This window comes from Batrachochytrium dendrobatidis (assembly GCF_000203795.2).
Source record: "Batrachochytrium dendrobatidis JAM81 unplaced genomic scaffold BATDEscaffold_9, whole genome shotgun sequence".
NCBI lineage: Eukaryota > Fungi > Chytridiomycota > Chytridiomycetes > Rhizophydiales > Batrachochytrium > Batrachochytrium dendrobatidis.
In genome coordinates this window covers 871,192-890,866 of record NW_006281107.1, presented here as the reverse complement: position 1 = coordinate 890,866, position 19,675 = coordinate 871,192, and the positions used below count along the sequence as shown (strand labels likewise).

General features: G+C 39.1%; 7 protein-coding genes across 7 annotated transcripts; 2 read left to right on the top strand and 5 right to left on the bottom strand.

Annotated features, from left to right (window-relative positions):
• Positions 1 to 140: 140 nt before the first annotated feature.
• On the bottom strand, positions 141 to 1,246 carry BATDEDRAFT_90329 (uncharacterized protein; the record flags this gene model as incomplete). The annotated part of the gene is made up of 4 exons (XM_006680443.1): positions 141 to 320; positions 383 to 497; positions 801 to 856; positions 1,172 to 1,246. 4 exons carry the CDS (start codon positions 1,244 to 1,246, stop codon positions 141 to 143), a joined length of 426 nt encoding a protein of 141 aa, XP_006680506.1.
• Positions 1,247 to 1,657: 411 nt separating this feature from the next.
• On the top strand, positions 1,658 to 2,736 carry BATDEDRAFT_90157 (uncharacterized protein; the record flags this gene model as incomplete). Its single annotated transcript, XM_006680518.1, has 5 exons — positions 1,658 to 1,796; positions 1,958 to 2,022; positions 2,138 to 2,257; positions 2,381 to 2,504; positions 2,669 to 2,736. 5 exons carry the CDS (start codon positions 1,658 to 1,660, stop codon positions 2,734 to 2,736), a joined length of 516 nt encoding a protein of 171 aa, XP_006680581.1.
• A 1,616-nt stretch (positions 2,737 to 4,352) lies between these two features.
• BATDEDRAFT_26353 (uncharacterized protein) lies at positions 4,353 to 6,072 on the bottom strand (the record flags this gene model as incomplete). Its single annotated transcript, XM_006680302.1, has 4 exons — positions 4,353 to 4,575; positions 5,066 to 5,439; positions 5,553 to 5,840; positions 5,980 to 6,072. 4 exons carry the CDS (start codon positions 6,070 to 6,072, stop codon positions 4,353 to 4,355), a joined length of 978 nt encoding a protein of 325 aa, XP_006680365.1.
• Positions 6,073 to 6,453: 381 nt separating this feature from the next.
• On the bottom strand, positions 6,454 to 9,913 carry BATDEDRAFT_17258 (uncharacterized protein). Its single transcript, XM_006680217.1, has 15 exons — positions 9,843 to 9,913; positions 9,679 to 9,773; positions 9,485 to 9,600; positions 9,120 to 9,286; positions 8,884 to 9,056; positions 8,693 to 8,758; positions 8,474 to 8,624; positions 8,222 to 8,377; positions 7,977 to 8,093; positions 7,693 to 7,906; positions 7,521 to 7,593; positions 7,159 to 7,388; positions 6,987 to 7,085; positions 6,776 to 6,914; positions 6,454 to 6,691 (listed from the first exon to the last, which is right to left on the bottom strand). Exons 1-15 carry the CDS (start codon positions 9,898 to 9,900, stop codon positions 6,551 to 6,553), a joined length of 1,995 nt encoding a protein of 664 aa, XP_006680280.1. The 5' UTR covers positions 9,901 to 9,913; the 3' UTR covers positions 6,454 to 6,550.
• A 307-nt stretch (positions 9,914 to 10,220) lies between these two features.
• BATDEDRAFT_90109 (uncharacterized protein) lies at positions 10,221 to 13,341 on the top strand (the record flags this gene model as incomplete). Its single annotated transcript, XM_006680517.1, has 11 exons — positions 10,221 to 10,376; positions 10,509 to 10,691; positions 10,823 to 11,108; positions 11,210 to 11,470; positions 11,533 to 11,576; positions 11,657 to 11,747; positions 11,841 to 11,906; positions 11,992 to 12,066; positions 12,151 to 12,272; positions 12,375 to 12,540; positions 12,664 to 13,341. The coding sequence occupies 11 exons, from the start codon at positions 10,221 to 10,223 to the stop codon at positions 13,152 to 13,154; spliced, it is 1,941 nt and encodes a 646-aa protein (XP_006680580.1). The 3' UTR covers positions 13,155 to 13,341.
• A 247-nt stretch (positions 13,342 to 13,588) lies between these two features.
• BATDEDRAFT_17255 (uncharacterized protein) lies at positions 13,589 to 15,588 on the bottom strand (the record flags this gene model as incomplete). Its single annotated transcript, XM_006680216.1, has 6 exons — positions 13,589 to 14,028; positions 14,104 to 14,483; positions 14,541 to 14,701; positions 14,793 to 14,883; positions 15,276 to 15,338; positions 15,471 to 15,588. The coding sequence occupies 6 exons, from the start codon at positions 15,583 to 15,585 to the stop codon at positions 13,783 to 13,785; spliced, it is 1,056 nt and encodes a 351-aa protein (XP_006680279.1). The 3' UTR covers positions 13,589 to 13,782.
• Positions 15,589 to 16,744: 1,156 nt separating this feature from the next.
• BATDEDRAFT_20222 (uncharacterized protein) lies at positions 16,745 to 19,601 on the bottom strand. Its single transcript, XM_006680234.1, has 3 exons — positions 19,318 to 19,601; positions 19,101 to 19,217; positions 16,745 to 19,009 (listed from the first exon to the last, which is right to left on the bottom strand). Exons 1-3 carry the CDS (start codon positions 19,571 to 19,573, stop codon positions 16,836 to 16,838), a joined length of 2,547 nt encoding a protein of 848 aa, XP_006680297.1. The 5' UTR covers positions 19,574 to 19,601; the 3' UTR covers positions 16,745 to 16,835.
• Between the last annotated feature and the right edge of the window lie 74 nt (positions 19,602 to 19,675).

The window sequence follows — 19,675 nt, the reverse complement described above, 5'->3', positions numbered from 1 at the left end:
TCGTGTAGGACATCAGCATGACTTATGCTTTCTGCCCGATCCAAGTCGTATAACCATTTCTGGATCAACTCACCAAAATTTGGATAAAACTGTTCAATAATTATAATACGGTCAGTAGTTTGCCTATAAAACTGGCATGTTTATTTTTTAATCACCGATTGATGATAGATAGAGGGGCTCCAAGTACGAGGATGAGGAGCTCGAGTCCATTTAGGAACCCAATGAATTGGCTTGAATCCATCCTTGAATCGTTTTGATTTGACCCAGTACTTTTCAAAAGGAGTCATATCGCTTTCCTTTGGGATCCGTTTTGCAAATTCCTAATGCATTACAAGTGTAAGCAGGTAAACTATAGGTTCTAGGTTGAGTTGAGGATACTTACAAGTGCTCGTAATTGGACACCTGAATCAACAAGTGTGTTGATGACTTCATCTACACCTCGCAACCGTTGACGAAGTCGATATTTTTGCCCAATAGTCAATCCAAATCGACGCTTTCTATAATGTATTGATTGCAGCAGTGTTTCCACACCGATTATGTTAGCGATGGATTTCTACTGAATATGGGTTTACAGAAAGATTGGAGTGTTGCTAGGTTTTTTTACATTGCAATGGGGTTGATGAACGGATCAAACAAATGCTAATGTACTTGCTTTACTAAACCCCCCAACACAGAAAATGTCGATCTAAATGCACCAAGTAGCATGTTGATATACAGTAAAATGGTCGAGATTGGATTGCAAATCGAATTCATTGAAGCTGATTAAATTTTTGCTAAAAAGTGAAATCTAGTCATCTGACCTACAACTCACACCCAAACTCACCATCAACAAGTCATGCATAATACATGCATCACCCTAGTAGTAAATTACAATTGCTTTCAAAAATCACAAGTTCATTTGGTTGTACAGAAATAGCATAGACCAATGCTAAACAGTAGAGACCACAATTCAATATGTTCTAAACATAACGTCGGAGCTGCAGAAACTGGACAGTCATTTGGGCTTGGGAGCTCTAAAAAGCAAAAACTAGTGGCTTGGATCAGGTTCACACAGTGCATTGGTGGCCTTGAAAGGTAGGTGCAGCCAGCACATCCCGTTTACTACGTAGACAAAAACAAGCAGAGATGATTAGATACAAAGATCAGATAAACAACAACCAGATCAACATACCTTGGAACGAGCACGCATCTTCCTCCTCTTGCGCTTAAGACGCCTTTGACGTTTCTTTCTCCACTTATCTCTCATTGCTAGCAATAGTAATGTTTACAGTTAGCCAAGGAAATCAAAAAACAGGTGCGGTTCATGCAGCTCAAGCAAACTTGAAACTGCCAAAGCATAACTCGGTTGCAATCAATCATCCAAGTCGAGCATACAATCGATTGATGATCCCATGCATGCATCAAATGAACTAGATGCATGCATGATTTCACTGATGGATGGATTGAATACAAACATGGATGGATTGAACGAGCATGGATGAGCCGCACAGATCTCTCACGCAACAAGCAACTTGGCTCACCAGAGTCTGTAGAGAGAAGCAAAATCCAGCATGCCAAGTAATATATATAGAATGTGTTGGCCAATCAAATATGTGCTCGTGATTTGGTTTGACTTTTTCAGAAATCGGCTCAACCTGCGACTCTCTCCAATAATAGCATGTTCAGCACTTGCATTGTTGCCGGGACTCTAACCAGACAGCGTCTGGCAGTTATCTGCACTTCAAACAACTACCGCTTTTTTTCTACCAATAGAACTCAAGGAGCCCATGGCGTACATGGATTCCAGACTTATGGAGGTGATTTCTCTTGCAATCGCTTCGTGGGAATCTGGCAGCTTTGTGCTTGTATCTAGCCAATTCTGACACCGATTTAGTTTGATTTCGATTGGTATTATGAATTCATCTTTACATTAACCCAATTTATTGTTCATATTCTTGCTTGGCTACTTCAATCTCAGAGGATGCTCGTGCTCGTGAATTCAAAGTCGACATGGGACAGCGTCAAGTTTTTAAACCCAAAGAGGTATTCTTGTATGCGATCTCACGTTCTCTATACTACTTGGAGAACCGATGCTAGATTCAAACTAGTTTGAGATTAACTAAATTCTGGGTATATATGATCAACTACTTTGTCCTAGACCTATATGCCTCGTGATCTGAATGACAGAAATCTAGAGATGTACACAAAGAAACTGGATCTACCTCCATCTGAAGATATTCTCAAAAAACTAGGCATTGATCCCATCAAAGAGTATCGGGTAAGTTGAAGATCGTGTGATGAAATAAATTTTGACTAGCTTAATCCATGGTCAATCGGTTTATCTTGTATTTATCTAAATTCAGTCCTAACCTATTTATTTACGCCTGCTAATAAACTATAGAATGTGAATATGCTTTCACACTTTATCACAGCAATCGGACACATTAAACCTCGACACAAAACTGGACTTACCCTAGAAAACCAGCGCAGAGTTTCTCGTGCCATCAAGCGTGCAAGAGCAATGGGTTAGTTTTGTAAATTCATTTTGCATAGCTGTCATTTAAACAATACATTGACATTTATGTTGGTTTATATACAAACTATATGTAGGATTAATGCCATATACTTATAGCATTCTTCAAACAAAATAAATTCATTTTTGCCTTAGTCTTTCATTCTATTCAAATAGATTTGTACAAGAATGGGCACAGAAATATCAGTAAAAAGTTTAAAAAACAATCTTGTCAGAAAGATTGACACCAATCAAACATGAGATGGGCCGTTATTACGCACCTTGATTCCACTATTTTACGTGAATACGGTTGTAAAAATATACTCTCACTACTTTATTTCGTACAATTGTAATTCAATACTAAAATAGCTCATAGTGCCAAATTACAGTACAACACACTACAAGTAAAGTACATGGTCCCATTATAAACACCAAATAGTTGGCTGTATACATAAACTCAACTTGTTTTTGTAAGCTAATGATACTATCCAACTCTACCACTTTAAAGTATCATTTACATGACAGACAGAAACGCCCTTATCAAGACTGAAAACCTACGGCTGATGAACTCGATTATTTGCATCGAAACACAGAAAAAAAAGCAGTCGAGTTTACCAGCAAACGGAAACAGTAGATTTCAGATCAACCACGCTAAAGAGGTATTTACTAGCAATCTTCTATTTCCAGTGCTATTAGTACATGTATCCAACGCGTTTTATACTGCAAACTACTTTTATTCCCAATATAATATACAGCATGTAGCTGACTTGATAATGCTTTGATTATACTATTATAGATGCGTAAACTTCAACATGAAAATAATGTAAGACATTCATTTTCAACGGTACTAATTCAAACGTGTTTGATTAAACAATTGCTTTTATTGGATGTGAATCATGAATCCTATATAGCAACTTGTAAAAAGGTTAGAAAGTGCTTCGTCAAAGAGCGAATATTCACGAATTAAGCTTGGTAATGAGTGGGCTAAAACCCAAGAAATTCGTACACGCATATCTGCTCATATACCATCTCGTTCCTGCATTCAAACCCCTCACATTGCAGCTGCCGCAGAAAATACCATCCAATACACTAAAAGACTCAATACACCCAAATATGTATTCAATGTGATACCTGATTCAGATGACATGTCAATCAATACTTCAACCATCAGTACAGATACTCTTGAAAATCCCATTGATGACTACCTAGCTGATGGATTTGAAACCCTTGATCTCGAAAGTGAATGCAAATCTGACACCTATCCGTGTAAAGGATATAAAATTGAGCCGGAAAAATCACTGTTGCAGTGGTATATGCCTAAACGGTATGCCAAACCACCCCTTTTCTCGACTCCCATTAATAGATCTAGCACTACCAAACCAATAGGAACAAACATTCGTGTCAAGGCTGTACAACAACTGAATGCTGCTACTGGAGATGTACACGCTTTTTTGGGTATACATACTGCATGCAATAATAGCGTGTTGAGAAAAACGGCCATCAAAAAACAAACCACTTTTGTCATTCCAGCAGCACCTAATCAATCGTTTGCAACACAAACGGCAACCATTAAAACGTCTTTACCTGTCAAGGTGGTATCAGAATCAATGTGGAGATAATAGACTACAGAATGAACTGATGGGTGTTTTATCAAATCTACAAGCTTTATAGTATTTTGCTAATAAAAATCACTCCTTCATAAGTATACAGGTTTTTACGGTTATTGAATCTGAAATGTTATTGGCACACCTTATCAATCACTTTCATGTCAAAATTATAATATTAATAAAACAAATTTACTCTGACATGCGTTTGTATTAATATACGACGTATCTCAATATATCCAGTATCTTCATTGTAATCAAACACGTACAATAGTCCATTCAAAATCCTTTGATTTTTTAGCTACTGGTAAAGCGGTAGCAACTGCATTGGCTTTTCCAAACAAAAACGTACGTGAGACTGTATTTATACAAAGGAGTCTGTTTGTCGATGCATTACGGATCGATATGGGTGACCCATATGATATCAATGTCTGTTGGGCTTCCCACGCAATCATTTTATGCGATCGACTGACACATTGCCTAATTTCAATTGTTTTAATACATTTAGTATTGATTCTAATCAGTGCAACAAGAAAACTTATTTCTGCGGTTCATGGTATTTACCAGACACTGTTGTTTGACTTTATATCACGAGAAAGAATAACTGAAGCATAATTGCTGTGCGACAGATTAGCAATATGTGTTGGTTCTGTTTTGATTGCATACTAATTAGTTTCCAGAAAAGATTTAGCAGCGGTGTATTGTTGCATTTAAAAAAACAGAGTGAGTCTCAATCATAATGATATGAATAATATAACAATGTATACAGTAGAGACTATTAAATAGATGCAGTGCTTGCCTGATTGTCAAACATGCCTTTGGGTGTAACGATTTGAAACCGTGTATCTGGCCGAATAAAGTCATCAACGTACTCTTGATCATCGCACCTAGAAATCAAACCAATACATGTGGTGTCAGTACTGCTCTTAAACCAATGAATGTATAAATGAATCCATTAAACTTTGTATACCTAACAATTTCAAATACACTGCGAGCTAAAGGTATAGTAGGTTTGCTTGACGAGCTCAAACTTTCCTTGTTGTGCTGAGGTACAAACACTTCATACTCCTCGACCCCAAACTGTGATGACCCCGGAAGATATCTAGGTACAAATGTTGTTGTCCACATATCAAACGACACAGGCAGCCCATCCATACACAGTTGGACACGATCACCAAACCGAAGTGCATTGTCAACAGAAATAGTTGGAATTTCTATATACATAGAGGCTGGTAAAAAATGTTTGGATGCGCCATGCAGATTTACATTGATGGGAAATGTAACGATTGTAGCTGCCTTTTTTGTGGATGGGATGGGCTGAATAGGTTGTGACGCAACCTTATCCTGTGCAGACACGTGCAAGAAGTGATACATCAAAGTTGGATCTGTCAGACAATGTTTGTATAATCAGACGCAGTGATCAGGCATATTGTATTTAACTCTATTCTTGTATTTACCTCGTTTGTAGTTGACAGAAACGCGTTTGAGCATTCTCGAATTGGCTTGGACATGTCCAGTTTGGGGTTGTGGGTTGGAATAAAGGCTTGTGAATCGCCTTGATAATTTGATTTTATACGACCGGATTGGATTTTTGCCCATTTTAATTGCTGGGTTGGAACTGTATGGGTCGCGGACTGAATGCATGCATCACCTTGATTGGCATGGTCCAATGGGACATCAAGTGTCTTGTTCATAGTAGTATCTGATAACTTGAGACGCCTTTCAATAAACTGCTGAAGTTTGCCCTAATTTAATAATGCAATTGGGATTTAGTAATTGTCAATTCATAAGAATATCTACTGCTATGGATTTGAAAACACATCGAGCTGATGACGCATGATATGATTTAGACATCCATTTGAAGACTAGATGAATACAACTTACCTCTGCTCGAACATTTTCCTCGTACCAGTTTCCTTTGAGAATACGTAATTTGGTAGTTTGGGTATTATCTCTAATTAAAGCACGCTCCATCATCCTTCAATAAAAATGCATCAATAAAAAATCTGCCGATTCATTTAACAGTGCTGACTAATATGATTAATAGTGTGATGGCATACCTTTGACTACTATTCAAATGTAAAAATGTATTACTTGTTATCCTATTCAGTAGATATTTATTTGGAAACACAATCCAATTAAATATTATGGTGTTTGGAAAATAAGATTGTGCTAGTAACAAAGTCAGCTTGGCAGAAACGAATCGCGATAATTTGTAAAAACTAGCATCAACAAGGTTGGCAAGGCGACAAATTTGAGCCTGGTTTTTCGTCAATTTGCAGTTTCAGGCCAGTTACTAACTAACTCATGTCTGATTAACCCATCACATTCGTATGATTTTAAAATCTATGCAACTTTGCATTTAGCTTTGTAGATACTTTATTGAAAATGTGCCTAATCCTACGTGAAACAAAAAAGACCGCCAGTAACTATCATATACACCTGGACCCTACCACTATTTTTGCCATCCACGACGAGCAATCATTTCACGAAATGTCGTGTCAATACATTGTTTGAGATCTCGGTAGCTGGCAACCAGACACGACTTTTCATCACGACTCGTAAGCATAATTTTTTCATCTACGCCAACATCCAGCTATACGAATCAACAGTAATTGACAAATATTAGAATGTTGGATCGGTGAAAATCGGTTTTTGACAAAATGTAAATGAGTGATACCTTATTGAGAGTCTGAATCACATGTCCAAGGTCGAGAAGAGGAGCACCGTTTTGATCCACTTGATGAAAAATGTAGTCTCGAAACAATTTAAGAAGATACACATCGCCAGTCTCTGCCCATGTTGGATCCAAATCGTACCTAATTTGCAGAGCTTACAACATTAACATCAAATCATACGTTGCAGCGTAAAACATCCAATTCATAGCATACTCTGGTCTTTCATTGATAAACCCAAGTTTAGACATGAGTCGTACAAGTCGAGCATTTTCTAATTCCCTTGAAAGATCGTCCTCCAATCGATCATTGTAGCTAAACAATTCCAAAACAGTTTAAATAATTACAAAACTGATTTCCTAAATATGGTTCAAACAGCGCAGCATACCGGAATGCGCTATCCATCTCATCTAGCAGTCGCGAAGCAATCAGCTGCAAAATCCCATCAATAGACTTGATAGCTGGTGTATTTCCAAGAAGATACATGACAACGGTAGTCAAGTCGGGAGAAAAATGTTTACGAATATGATCTAGGCATTTTTGTATGTTTTGCAAAGCTGGTAAAGACCCAACTGCTAGAGATACAATCAGTTTTCCAAAATTACGCAAATCCTCTTGCTATTGTCGTAATTCAAAAATAAAGAGCAAGAATCGATTGTTAGAAAATGTCTATTTACACAATCTCTTGTCGAATTGGCTTTGAGTATAAGCATTTCATGTCAATTGCAGCTTGACTGTATAAAAACGTACCTGTAATTGTGCAAGCGAGCTATTTGCTTCAAATGTTAGCATATCCATGACACCACAGCAGTTGAGTGAAAATCTATATAAACCAAAAAATGAACACACAGGTTTAGTAAAACAAGAATGACACGCATCACCACATATGCGCTTTTAAATCAGGTCAAAAAAACACTCCCACCTGTTTTTCCCAGTAACAATGACCTTGCTAGGATCAATAGCTCGAGCAGCAAGAGTATGCATATGAATAGTTTTCAATGCGGATGTGATTTGGCAGATAAAGCTCCAAAGTTCTCTTTCATCCATGCCTCTAACAAGGTGCGTGTCATGTCTAGAAAAGTATTTCGATGTCAGGGTCATGGCTAGTGGGTGGTAATTGTATACCAATACCAGTGCTACAAGAACCTCGATATAAAAGCATTAGTATAAAAATAAAATAGCGAGACTGTAAACATGAATACTTACAGCTATCCCCAAATGCTTTTGTAGTAAAAGCCTCTATAACAGATACGATGTTTGCGTGTCGTACCCGTTGCCAATTATCGATACACATCATAGCTGCTTCATTTAACATACGAAATCCTACAATGAATTCAAGTTGAAAATGAGCAAATTTAATCAGGTCTTTTAAGCTAAACATGGCACATACTATTCACTTTGGATTACGAAAATACACGCATGTGCATGAATTCAATAGAAATAAAACATACCTTCAATTCGACGAAGAACATAGGGCTTGCCATCTGTTGATCGAATTGCCTTGTAGACAGAGGTAGGGTATCCAAATATCTTTGATGGAGCATTGGATTCGTCAAGAGGAAACAGTGTGTGGTAAGTATCCACTGACTGAGGAAGGTTTGACCAATCTGATGCTAAAATAAACAATATTAGTAAACAGAGTCTGATAAATACTAAGCGTTACATTGCCCAGACAATATATCTATAGTTTGTAAAGCTATTACCAGAAGGATCCACTACTTGCTGCACGGCTTCATTGCGTTTTAACAGCATTTCCCTGAGTTGATCGTCAATAAAAAAATTGTGTGATGATTTCAAATGAGGAGGAATATGCGAAACGTTTGGCAGAGGTGTGTTGTAGTGATGATAGTGCAACTACATATTCCAATGAAAAAATTAGATTACGGTAGTACAAGATTTAAAATCAATATAGAATGTCTTACAGGCAAGTAGGGCGAGCCGTCATGTTGATGCATGAAATAAGTTTCCAAACTAGCCTTGTCTTGATACTGATTTCAATCGTTATCCATGATCATTTAGGGTAAACATTTAAGCCAGTTATGGTATCAGATAGTTGATATCAGTCAAACCACTGCATGAACGATACGGATATTTTCAGACAAGATTCGAGTACCTGATCGTGCATCCTTTGTTGTGATCCAAGCCCCATAGATTCCATACCGACTTGCATCATTTGTATATCAGAATACTGATTTCCTTGTTCATAATAATTATACTCGTATTGCTGGTGTTGAAATTGCTCATGGTCCGTATATTGATACGCATGGTCTGGAGTAAAATGCATAACTTGATGTAAACAAGGGCTTAGAATCCATTAAACTCAACAGTGTACTTTGATGGATTACTCACCAGGCTGTTGTATAAATGGCTCGAATTCAGAATCCTCAGCGACTAGTTTATAATCGTTTTGAGAGGAATACAAGGATGGCTGAATAGATGTTGATGGATGATCAGTGTATGTAGTAGCAGGCATCCTTGAAGGAGTGAATACAGGAGAATCGACGTTGATTTTTGGACTATTATCACGTACATGTAAAATATAAATAGTTGCAGATTAGATTGCAATAGCTAGATGGAATGATGATAGATCATAAAGCCAACTGCAGTCTCATGGATTCAGTCATGGATTGTTGCACTGAAGCCACCTTTCATCAGAATATATTGAATTGCGAGTTTGTAGAGCAAGCAAGAGTTCAAGTCAACCAAAAGACTACCTCTTTGTTGTAATTGAAGTATCAGCACTGCTTCCAGTACTGGACATTGGACGGGATAGAATTGGGATGGCAGCACTTCCAGGTTTGTGTTTTGAGTCCTTGATGGTAGTTGCAGCCTACAAGTGTTCAAAGTAATGGCTTAGATCCAGTCCAGATAAACATATAAACGGGATATAGTCAAAGGAACCACATACGACAGCAGTGGAAGTACTATGTAGAAACTGGCATCCTTTGCCTTCAAATCTGCAGTGACCATGAATCAACACATTACGACACTGTCTGTTTTTGGCTACAGACAAGCATTTCATTCAAATTAGTATAAACGATGACAATGAATGCCATTCATATGAGTATATACATTGGTGGAGAGCAGCACTGGTTGGAGTGCGAGCAGTGCGGTTAGGAGAAGACTCCATGACAGTCAAAAGGGTTGATTGGCTTTGCTAGATTGAAAGTAAAGATAATTCAAGACACTGTTTTAGGGTTACTCTTTCAACTTGCATTCTCGATTGATGACTTTGTAAGATCGTTCAACACTTTGTATTGACAAGCGTATTCGTGTTCTACTCGACCACGTCGTCTGTAATAAACGCTGCACGTCATGAGTGCTGTTTCTATCCACTCTGTGATTCTGTAAACCAACTCCACCCATCTGTTCACGACGCGACTTGACTTATCAGAACTGCAATCCATCGTTATTTCTGTCATGGAACGACATTCAACTATACCCAATATCATGCCATCTGGCTCAACTCCTCTCTCTAAATCTACTTTTGATGAGTTTCGTACAAAAGTTGCTGCTCTTGTCACTGATAAAGGCACTCTGGGTCTTCGAACCTTGCTTTACGATACCTTTTCAAGTGTTGAACAACTGTCGGAATGTTTGTCATTGGTAAACTGTGTAGAAATACATATGCATTGGTATATCCATCTAGAAAGTCACCACATCCTCTTAAACAACTGAATCTGCTACTAACTCTACTTGAACTCTTGTTTATTTTAATTCCACTGCTCATCGTTTTAGCCTCATGAGGAAAATGTGGCTGGTTTAGTTGATATTCATGCGTTACAGGCCTGGTATCATACTGTCATGGATCAATCAGATACGACATTTGCTGGTGCTATCACAACTGTACTCGACCATCTGAAACATGGAATTCAAGTATTAAAACCTGGCCAAACTAATATATTCTTGATTATCATGGAAGTAAGTTTTATCTAAACTGTTCAATATCTCAAATGTGTTGCAACATTTGGACATTACATGACTCGAATACAAAGGATTCAAAGTTTATCAACCTCACTCGCATCTAATCTATTTCCATTACAAACGTACAGAACCCAGTCTTTCTTAATGCTGATTCACTTAGTCAGATTCTCCCAAAACTCTGCTACATTCTTTCTACACTTTCACAACATCAGAGAGTGGAATTCGCTTGGGTCGTGCAAGAGTCTATTTTGAAAAGTTCTTCATCCCACGGCGCTCGGGCTCATTTCTTTCAACAACTCGTGGGGATCGTACAACAGTTTATCACGCTAAGGATTGTGTCAAATCCCGATGAAAACATGCAGCCTTCGTTGGATGATGCCACCATGTGGGCCACACAAACACTCGGAATCTTTTGTAAATTTAAATGTGTCGGTTCTAGAATACTGTCTGAAAACAGTTTCACTGCTCGATCATCCCTACTAATTCACTAAATGCATGTGTTGGATCAATTATAGCGGCAATCAATGATGCAAATTCTTTTATACCATACTACGAGTTTTATAACGAATCCATCGAGGCATCAATCGATTTGAAAGAAGAGTATCCAAAGTGGAAATCATGGGAAGGTCTATCGTTTTGTAACTACCCATTCGTTCTCTCCACATCAACCAAGGGTGATATTTTGAAAATCGAGAGTATGGTTCAAATGCGACATGAACTCCAGGATGCGTTTTTTAGAGCCATGTTTATTGGTGTAAATAGTCCATATTTACAAAGTAAGTCTGGCTTGTAGACTTGTCTGTAGGTGAATCAGCCAACTCATTAAATCATATTTCAGTTGAAGTACGTCGCGACCATGTAATCAGAGATGCGTTGTTTCAAGTGAGTCCATTATGCTTTGAACTCCATTTTGCATTGGATGCTCACGTTTCAACTGATACGATTTGCTTGATTCAATATAGCTGGAGGGGAAAAGCACTCACGATCTTAAAAAGCAACTTCGTATCTCGTTTACTGGAGAAGAGGGCATTGATGAAGGAGGTGTTCAAAAAGGTACACTTATATTTCAACATTGGCTGATTATCAAACTGCTATTGTGCTCTTGACTTACTATGTCACACTTTAATTAAACACTACACGGTCTAGAATTCTTTCAGTTGGTTGTACGGGACATGTTTAGTTCCAGCTATGGCATGTTCAAGTATAATGATGGTATGTTTAGATTTTAATAACTGTCATGCCTAAATCTTGTATTGTTCACAAACCGTTTTACTCATGCCATTATATTTGTTTTTAGAATCACGAATGTGTTGGTTGGCAAATATGAGCGACCTCCGAGATAGCGAAACATTGGAAGAATACAATCTTATGGGTATATTATCTGTTAAATAGTCTTGATACAATTGATTTAAACCACATTGATACTGATGCTTGTTTGGAATTGTGTGCTGCATAGGACGTATCATTGGTCTAGCAATATACAATGGTGTCGTGCTAGATATACACTTTCCATTAGCTTTGTACAAGAAATTGCTGGATATTAGCCCTGATTTGGATGATTTGGCAGAACTGGATCCTGTGAGCTAATGCTTTAGCATGCTTGAATAGTGTAATGGTTTATAGCTATCTAATCATACTATTTAAATTGAATTGCTCTACTTGCTCAATCGTTGAAAACAGGACTTGTGTCGTGGATTGAAGCAGCTGTTGGAGTTTGAAGGCGATATTGAAGAAGTTTATGGACGAACATTTGTAGCAGAGATTGAAACTTCTGTTGGTGAACGACAAACATTGGAGTTACACGAGGGTGGAGCAAATCGACCTGTGACAGCTGAAAACCGACAAGGTAGACATGTTTGCAAACTATTTAACCACCCATTCATCTACTTTATATGTTGAAAGGGTTGAAACCTAGTATGTTATGCCATGGTTTAATTTACTAAACGGAATTTTTAATGTGTAAACCTAGAATTTGTGGATCTGTTGGTGGATTTTCTTATGAATAAGAGTATTTCATCTGCATTTCAAGCTTTTCGTGACGGTTTCGACTTGGTTTTAGAAGGATCTGCACTACAGCTTTTTCGCCCAGAAGAACTCCAAGAGCTAATTTGTGGTAGTCCTTTGCTTGATTTTTATGCGTTGGAAAAGACTACACAGTATGATGGCTTTGACAAGGACTCTTTTGTAATCAAGTCATTTTGGAAAGTCGTGCACGAGTTTACAGAAGAGCAAAAGAAGCTTTTGCTGTTTTTTGCAACAGGATCTGATCGTGTTCCAGTGGGTGGGCTATCCAAACTCCAGTTCATCATTGCCAAAAATGGTCCAGACTCTGATCGCGTGCCTACTTCTCATACATGCTACAATGTACTTTTATTGTGTGAATATGCCTCGATAGAGAAACTCAAGGATCGGCTATTGACTGCATTGGCCAATAGCAACTGTGGATTTTTTTTAAATTAATCATGACTATAGTAGTCTTGTGTTATGCCTGGAATGTAAATGTCATTTATATCTATGCTAGTTACCCATACAACCCTTTGATATATTGACAAATTGTTATCCAACCATTCATTAATATTTGATTGCGTATGTGGCTTGGGTTTCTCAAGAAATGTAGATCTACAATGAAGAAAATTTAATTTCCGTAGCCGTGTGTACACTTTTCATTTCAAGTCCTTGTCAATACTCTTATGATGGTTTGAATGATCACACCAGGCATTCAGATTCACAGCGGGTACTATCAATGATCATGCAGCCAAATCTGAAAAGATATTGAATGCTGGATCAACAGTAAATTGTCATGACATCTATCACTAACAGAGACTAAACACGTTGTATAAATAGTATCCTACAAAACCCCGCACATCCAATACCAAAAGCTTGATAAGCACCACAAGTTTAAAAGTAATGTTATGATTTAAAAAATAGTCAACATTAAAAGTTCATCTAATAAAAACCACATCAACCCCATATATGAGCAGAGTTTAACGGAAAGCGAGGTATTCGCAGGTCCTCCATAGCATAAAGGGATGACTAGGCCCAAAAATGCTAATGGTGCGCGGCATGTGGAAAAAGACACTCGTGTGTCTTAAACAATATCATCGTCTTCTGAAAATCCTAAATGATCCTCGTCAAACGTCTTTAATAAATGATGTTCGCTAACAATAGCCTTGTTTGAAAGACTGCCACTTGACAGTCGTGGTCCAAGTGAGATGGATGTGCGTCTGGATAATGACTTGTCCAAGAATGAGGCTTGATTAGATTTGGCTCCATTGACCATAAATACCCCAATAAATATAGTAGTGAATCCCGATAAAACTGAAAGCATTTCAACCTAATACAATGAAGAGCACGATGAGTGGCACAGCATAAAATGGACTATACATTTATGCATTTGCACAAAACATACCGGTGTGGATCGCTTGACACCTTCGGATAGAATAATGGACGCAATAATCGTAGCAGTTGTGAAAAACACATAGTAGATGGGAGTAACACGATTGGTAGAAAACAAATCGAGTGCCTTGTTGAAATAATTAATTTGTGTCATGGCACACAAGAGCATTGTCAAACCAAATATCCATGTTGAAAGATGCAAGAGTTGATTGTCTCCAGCAAATGTGAGTTTGATTGCCACAGCAAAGCCCTTGACTGCCATGACGGATATTGAGCCAACCAGCGAGCAGATGGAGATGTAAACCAGCATGTTTCGCTTTCCAAATCGCGGACCAACATAGTATATGAGGTATACGGATACTGCCGCGACAAACACAATGTAAATCATGAACCCTAGCAAAATCAAAGTATTAGATAAGTTCAATCAAAAACATGGGGTTGGGACCATACCTGGACGAACAAAGTGCCTAAACACGTCGTCCACAGTCTCGATGGCATCTTCCTCTGGAGCATGTAAAATAACAACCAAAGACCCAATCACACAGAGAACACAGCCAATAACGCCGTCTCGTCCAAGATTCTCGTTGAGAAAAATCGATGATAAAATAGCACTATAGAAATAACAATGAAAATCAGTCAGTCTGTTGGTATGCATATGTTGAATCATGAAAAGTCAGAGTTGGCTAGCAATGAGATGAATACCTGACAAAGACAGAGCCAGCACCCAATGGAGTTACCAAGATAGCAGGCGCAAATGAGTATGCGAGAAAATTGGCCACTTCACCCAGAATCACTAAGATTGAAATAGAGGTCAGTATGAGTCGGTAAAATAGTGCGGTGTCAAAGGGAAATCTCAAAACTGGATAGCAATAGGGAAACTCGATGCTGGAAACATCTCGTACAAACCCTAGCAGCATTGATGATGACAGTGTGAATGCCAGCCATATCAGGTACATGGCTAGCTCATCGCTGACTATCAGCAACAAAGTTGCATTGGAGGCGCACAAAATTTTGTTGGCAACGTGGATGTTTGTGACCTCGCCATATGGCAATAACGGACCCATTGATGGAATCCCAAACAAGACGCAGGGCAAAAAGGAATCGAGAGCATCATTGTAAAACAGTGGTATGATGGAAAAACGGTTGTGTAGTAGACATACAATACACGAGTGGGATTATACATACTTGTGCTAGTGCCAGCCCACCACATTGGGTTCTTGAGATAATCAAAGCCTTCCCCGACACGACCTGCATCAAAAGTGGTTTAGCTACAATTTTTAACGAGCCACGCTCACATCAATGTTATCCAGCATGACTATTGCTGGATAAAATTCAGTCTAGTAAGAACGGATTTATATACGCTCAGTAGGTAAAACTCACCGCCGTTATTTCTTGCTGAATCCATCAACCCCTTTTTGGTAATAATAAAACTGGTTCCAATCAGCAATGACGATGTCAATGCAAGTGCAAGTCCAATGTATTTTTCTGCCTCCATCCGATGGTCGACACCTACTGGAAGTGTCGAGTTTGTTGAGTTCATGATGATTGTGGTTAGTTGGATATATTTTGAGGCTAGTCAATGGAATGCTAGACCCCAGGGCTAAAAAGTTGACGGTAATCGTTGTGATGGAAAGGAGTCGGAAATCAAACGTCAACCATGGTGTCCATAAACACGTCCTCAGGTCTTGTGCTGACTTGTGTGCCCACCTGTTTGTGTAGATCTGACAGTACGTCGGTAGCAAAGCATGTGTCGGACTGTAAGACTTGTATCATATCTTGATGCCCTTATCTACTACCGACCATCATTTCCATCAGCAGATTAAGTTTATCATATCCAAATGTTTACTGAGTGCAATCATAAAATTTAGCCGGCCTAGAGTCTGCAGGCATTCTGTTGTTGACAATAAGCGGTACTTGTTGATCCATTTACTCGTGTCTTTTGGTGGCTTAAATTGAAACAAGCAATGGGCTGCTTTGGTGGCTAATATCGTGCATTCAACAACTACTCGAGGTTTCTATTCTATACACCTACTGTAGTTTCTAGCTACACTAGTTCTTTGCATATAGACCTGTAAGCGGTCAATGCTGGGTGACGATGAGTATTGGAATGGGATGTAAGCAGCGGAGATTTAGGGAGGTTAGCATCTGATTACAGGCTCAAGATGCGACTTCCGCCTCATGAATGAAATAGATTGCACTGCCAGTTAAACACAGCAGCTTTACCCAGGACTTTTTCGAGTTTTACTACCATGTTCATACAAAATAGAACACTTGTGTTGTCTTGCAATTGGCTAGTTTGCTTTGGGATAAGCAATGGCTAAATACTCGTTGTGCTTTCCTATTACAAATTGATTGCTTTTCGATAGATGCTCTCGACTTTTCAACACAACGTCCATCATATGATGCACGCAAACTATAGCTTCGAGTTGAATGCTGTTTTTGAACCTCCCTTTTTTCTCATTTGACATAGCCATACATTGTATGACTACCAGACTCATTGCGATCCAGATATTGGGCGACCGTTCTGATGTTGTCAACCTCTTGCATCTAAAATCCCATGCGTTCGCGTTTAAAAAATAAAAACTGCACATCAGGAATGCAACTGTTGTTTCCATGTCGATCACAGAAAGATGGGTAAACCAGCACTAATTATTGCATGGGAATGGCGGTTTATTATGCATTTTAACCCTTATTTGGTGGTGTGTTTTGAGTGAATGTGACAAAGTATCAAGCCAAATGATCAGATTAATACCCCCGCATAGTGCGAATCAGCAGTTCTTCCTTATCATGGCTCATGGGCTCATAGCCATGCAGTGCCATCAGGAATTCACCCGTACCTGCCGTTAATGCACGTAGCTGTGACGAATACCCAACCAGCCCTGCAAGAGGTACACGAGCATGAATGACATGTTTTTCTGAGCTATTATTGCTATCTGCACCATCAAGATCCATTGCATTCACTCCAAGAACTTGACCCTTTCGTGTTCCAGTCAAATCTTTGGTAATAGAACCAACATATTGATTTGCAACACGGACGCTGAGATCCATAACGGGCTCAATTATACGCTTATCGGCAGTTTGAAAAATGGCTCGAACGCAGTTGTATGCAGCAGTGCGCACACTGCTAGGTGTAGAGATCTCTGGGTTGAACAAACTCACTTGCTTAACCCTGACAGATACTTGAGATACAGGAAGTCCCAGTATTGGACCACGACTAAGTGCTCCACGGATCCCCATTTCAGCAGCCTCTGATAGTTCAGAAAGAGGTGCAAATGCAGTCAATTGGCGTCCATCTTCGGCCAGCGTTATTTGATGTTCCTTTAATCGGGCATCAACAATAATGCCATCGGTTGCTAAAGATATAGATTCACCCGCATCTGTATTGTCTATAGACTCCATTTCAAGCTCGACAGTGCATTTGAAATGCTTTCCAAACACTTGTGAATCATATACCATTTCGTGCGAATACGTTTGTCCAGCCTGTAGCGTTTCCCTGTAGCTAATCTCGACTTTTCCTAAATTACACTTGACATTGTACACTTCTTGTAAGCGTTCGCCAGCAATTTCTAAATGCAGCTCGCCCATACCACTTAAAAGAGTTTGTCCCGTTTCATCATTGACAGTGACAGTCAGTGAAGGATCTTCTCTGCATAGACTCTCCAATGCAGCAGCCATGGCTTTCTCGCTCGAGATACTCTCCGCCTCACATGATCGGACAAAAACTGGTGGTGGGATGGGAATAGAATGCAGCTGGATCGCTCTTTTGTCAGTTGACGCCAGCAACGTATCTCCAGTCTTTACATGTTTGAGTCCAACAATTGCGCCAATATTTCCTGCAGAAATCAAAGGAATTTCATCGTAATCGTCTGCATAGAGCTCAAGAAGCTTTGTTGCTCGCTCTTTGATGGGTTTGCAATCTCGACCTATACCTGTGGATGAGCCAGCAATATGGAGAATGGAGCGAGATTCAAGCGTGCCGGAATATACACGAACATAGACTAATGGACCACGGCTGGAGTCGTGCACTACTTTAAATGCAAGGGCTGTCATGTTTGGGTCTTTGAGTAGAATGTGCTGTTGTGATCCATTAGAAAGGGTTGCTATAGCTGAAGGCGCATCCATAGGGGACGGCAGATAGTTGACTATTGCATCTAAAATGGGCTGAACACCAATGTTTCTAAAGGAAGCTCCACAAAGAACAGGCACGGCTTGGCCAGAAATAGTAGCACGCCTGCATGCATTTTGAATTTCTTTTGCAGGAACTTGAGCATGATCACCATCGCACTCGAGAAATACATTTACAATGCCATCGTCCATTTCCGACAGTGTTTCAATCAGCATGTTGCGATATTTAACAGCGTCCTCGTATACCAATGCCCATTCTTTTTCGCCAAGAGTCAACTGCGATCGGGTCACTACTCCACCAGAACTGGGATCTTTAAACCAATCTAATCGCTCCATCGTTAGTAGATCCACAATACCCTCTAACTTTCCACCGCCATGGCTATCTGTAACAAGCACACCGTGTCCATTTCGAAATATTGGGAGCTGAATAATAGCAGGCTTTCCCCAGCCTCCAAGTCGTTTTGACATTGCATGAACGGTATTTTTGAATGATGCACCATCCCGATCAAGCTTGTTTACAAAAGCAATTCGCGGAATGCTGTATCGATTGGATTGTGCCCAGACCGTTTCGGTTTGAGCTTCCACACCTGCTACACCATCCAATACACATACAGCACCATCGAGAACTCGTAAACTGCGTTCCACCTCTATTGTGAAATCGACATGTCCAGGCGTGTCGATAAGGTTGAGTCTGTGATTTTTCCATGCAAGAGGAATGCATGCTGACTGGATCGTAATACCTCGCTCCTTTTCTGTTTTAAGGTAGTCTGTGACGGTTGATCCCTCATCCACGTCTATATACGAATCATGTCAAGTGCATGTTAGTTGACAGAATATGATTCATGTTTAAATCCAAGAGATTGAACAGTTGATTGTAAACATAACTGCCTAGTCGTTTTGTATAGCCAACATAATACAGCATCCGTTCTGTAGTCGTAGTTTTCCCTGCATCGATATGTGCAATGATTCCAAGATTTCTAATAAATTGCGGATCGATAGTTGCTGTATGATCACATTCCAAGTGGGTTAGATATTTCTATACCAATGCAGTATTGCAAGAATTTAGAAATGTGGTTTAAAATAGCTGTGAATCAACACTCACCAGATGAATGTTGAGAATGAGCAGACGCAGAAAACAAACATGAATTTGTATTTTTTAAATGAATTCTTGTTGGACATGGTCTACTAAATTCAGATGGGTATGATCTAGCTGTTTTCCAAGGTGTTGATGTATGGGCTAAGCAAGAAACAGATGATAGTGATTTTGAAGAAATTCTTGTGATAAGCCATGATTGTAAAGCACACACTTTAAATGGACTACAATGCATGGTGCTGGCTTTGATTAAATAGACAACCATGATTGAATAGCAATATACTTTAAAATACTAAAGTTGACGCAAAGCTGGTTTAATTTTAATTTTTTTATTTACAGCCATATTCACGTAAAATGGAATACTAAA

Bases quoted from the DNA above. Each gene is read 5' to 3' on its own strand.
- BATDEDRAFT_20222 (XM_006680234.1), bottom strand. From the start codon at position 19,573: ATGGTTGTCTATTTAATCAAAGCCAGCACCATGCATTGTAGTCCATTT. The intron at 19,218-19,317 runs GTGAGTGTTGAT...GTGATCATACAG, and splicing joins TCATTCTCAACATTCATCTG to CAACTATCGATCCGCAATTT. The intron at 19,010-19,100 runs GTTATGTTTACA...ATTCGTATATAG, and splicing joins CTATACAAAACGACTAGGCA to ACGTGGATGAGGGATCAACC.
- BATDEDRAFT_17258 (XM_006680217.1), bottom strand. From the start codon at position 9,900: ATGGAGTCTTCTCCTAACCGCACTGCTCGCACTCCAACCAGTGCTGCT. The intron at 9,774-9,842 runs GTATATACTCAT...GCTTGTCTGTAG, and splicing joins CAGTGCTGCTCTCCACCAAT to CCAAAAACAGACAGTGTCGT. The intron at 7,086-7,158 runs GTATGCTGCGCT...GGAATTGTTTAG, and splicing joins GAGATGGATAGCGCATTCCG to CTACAATGATCGATTGGAGG.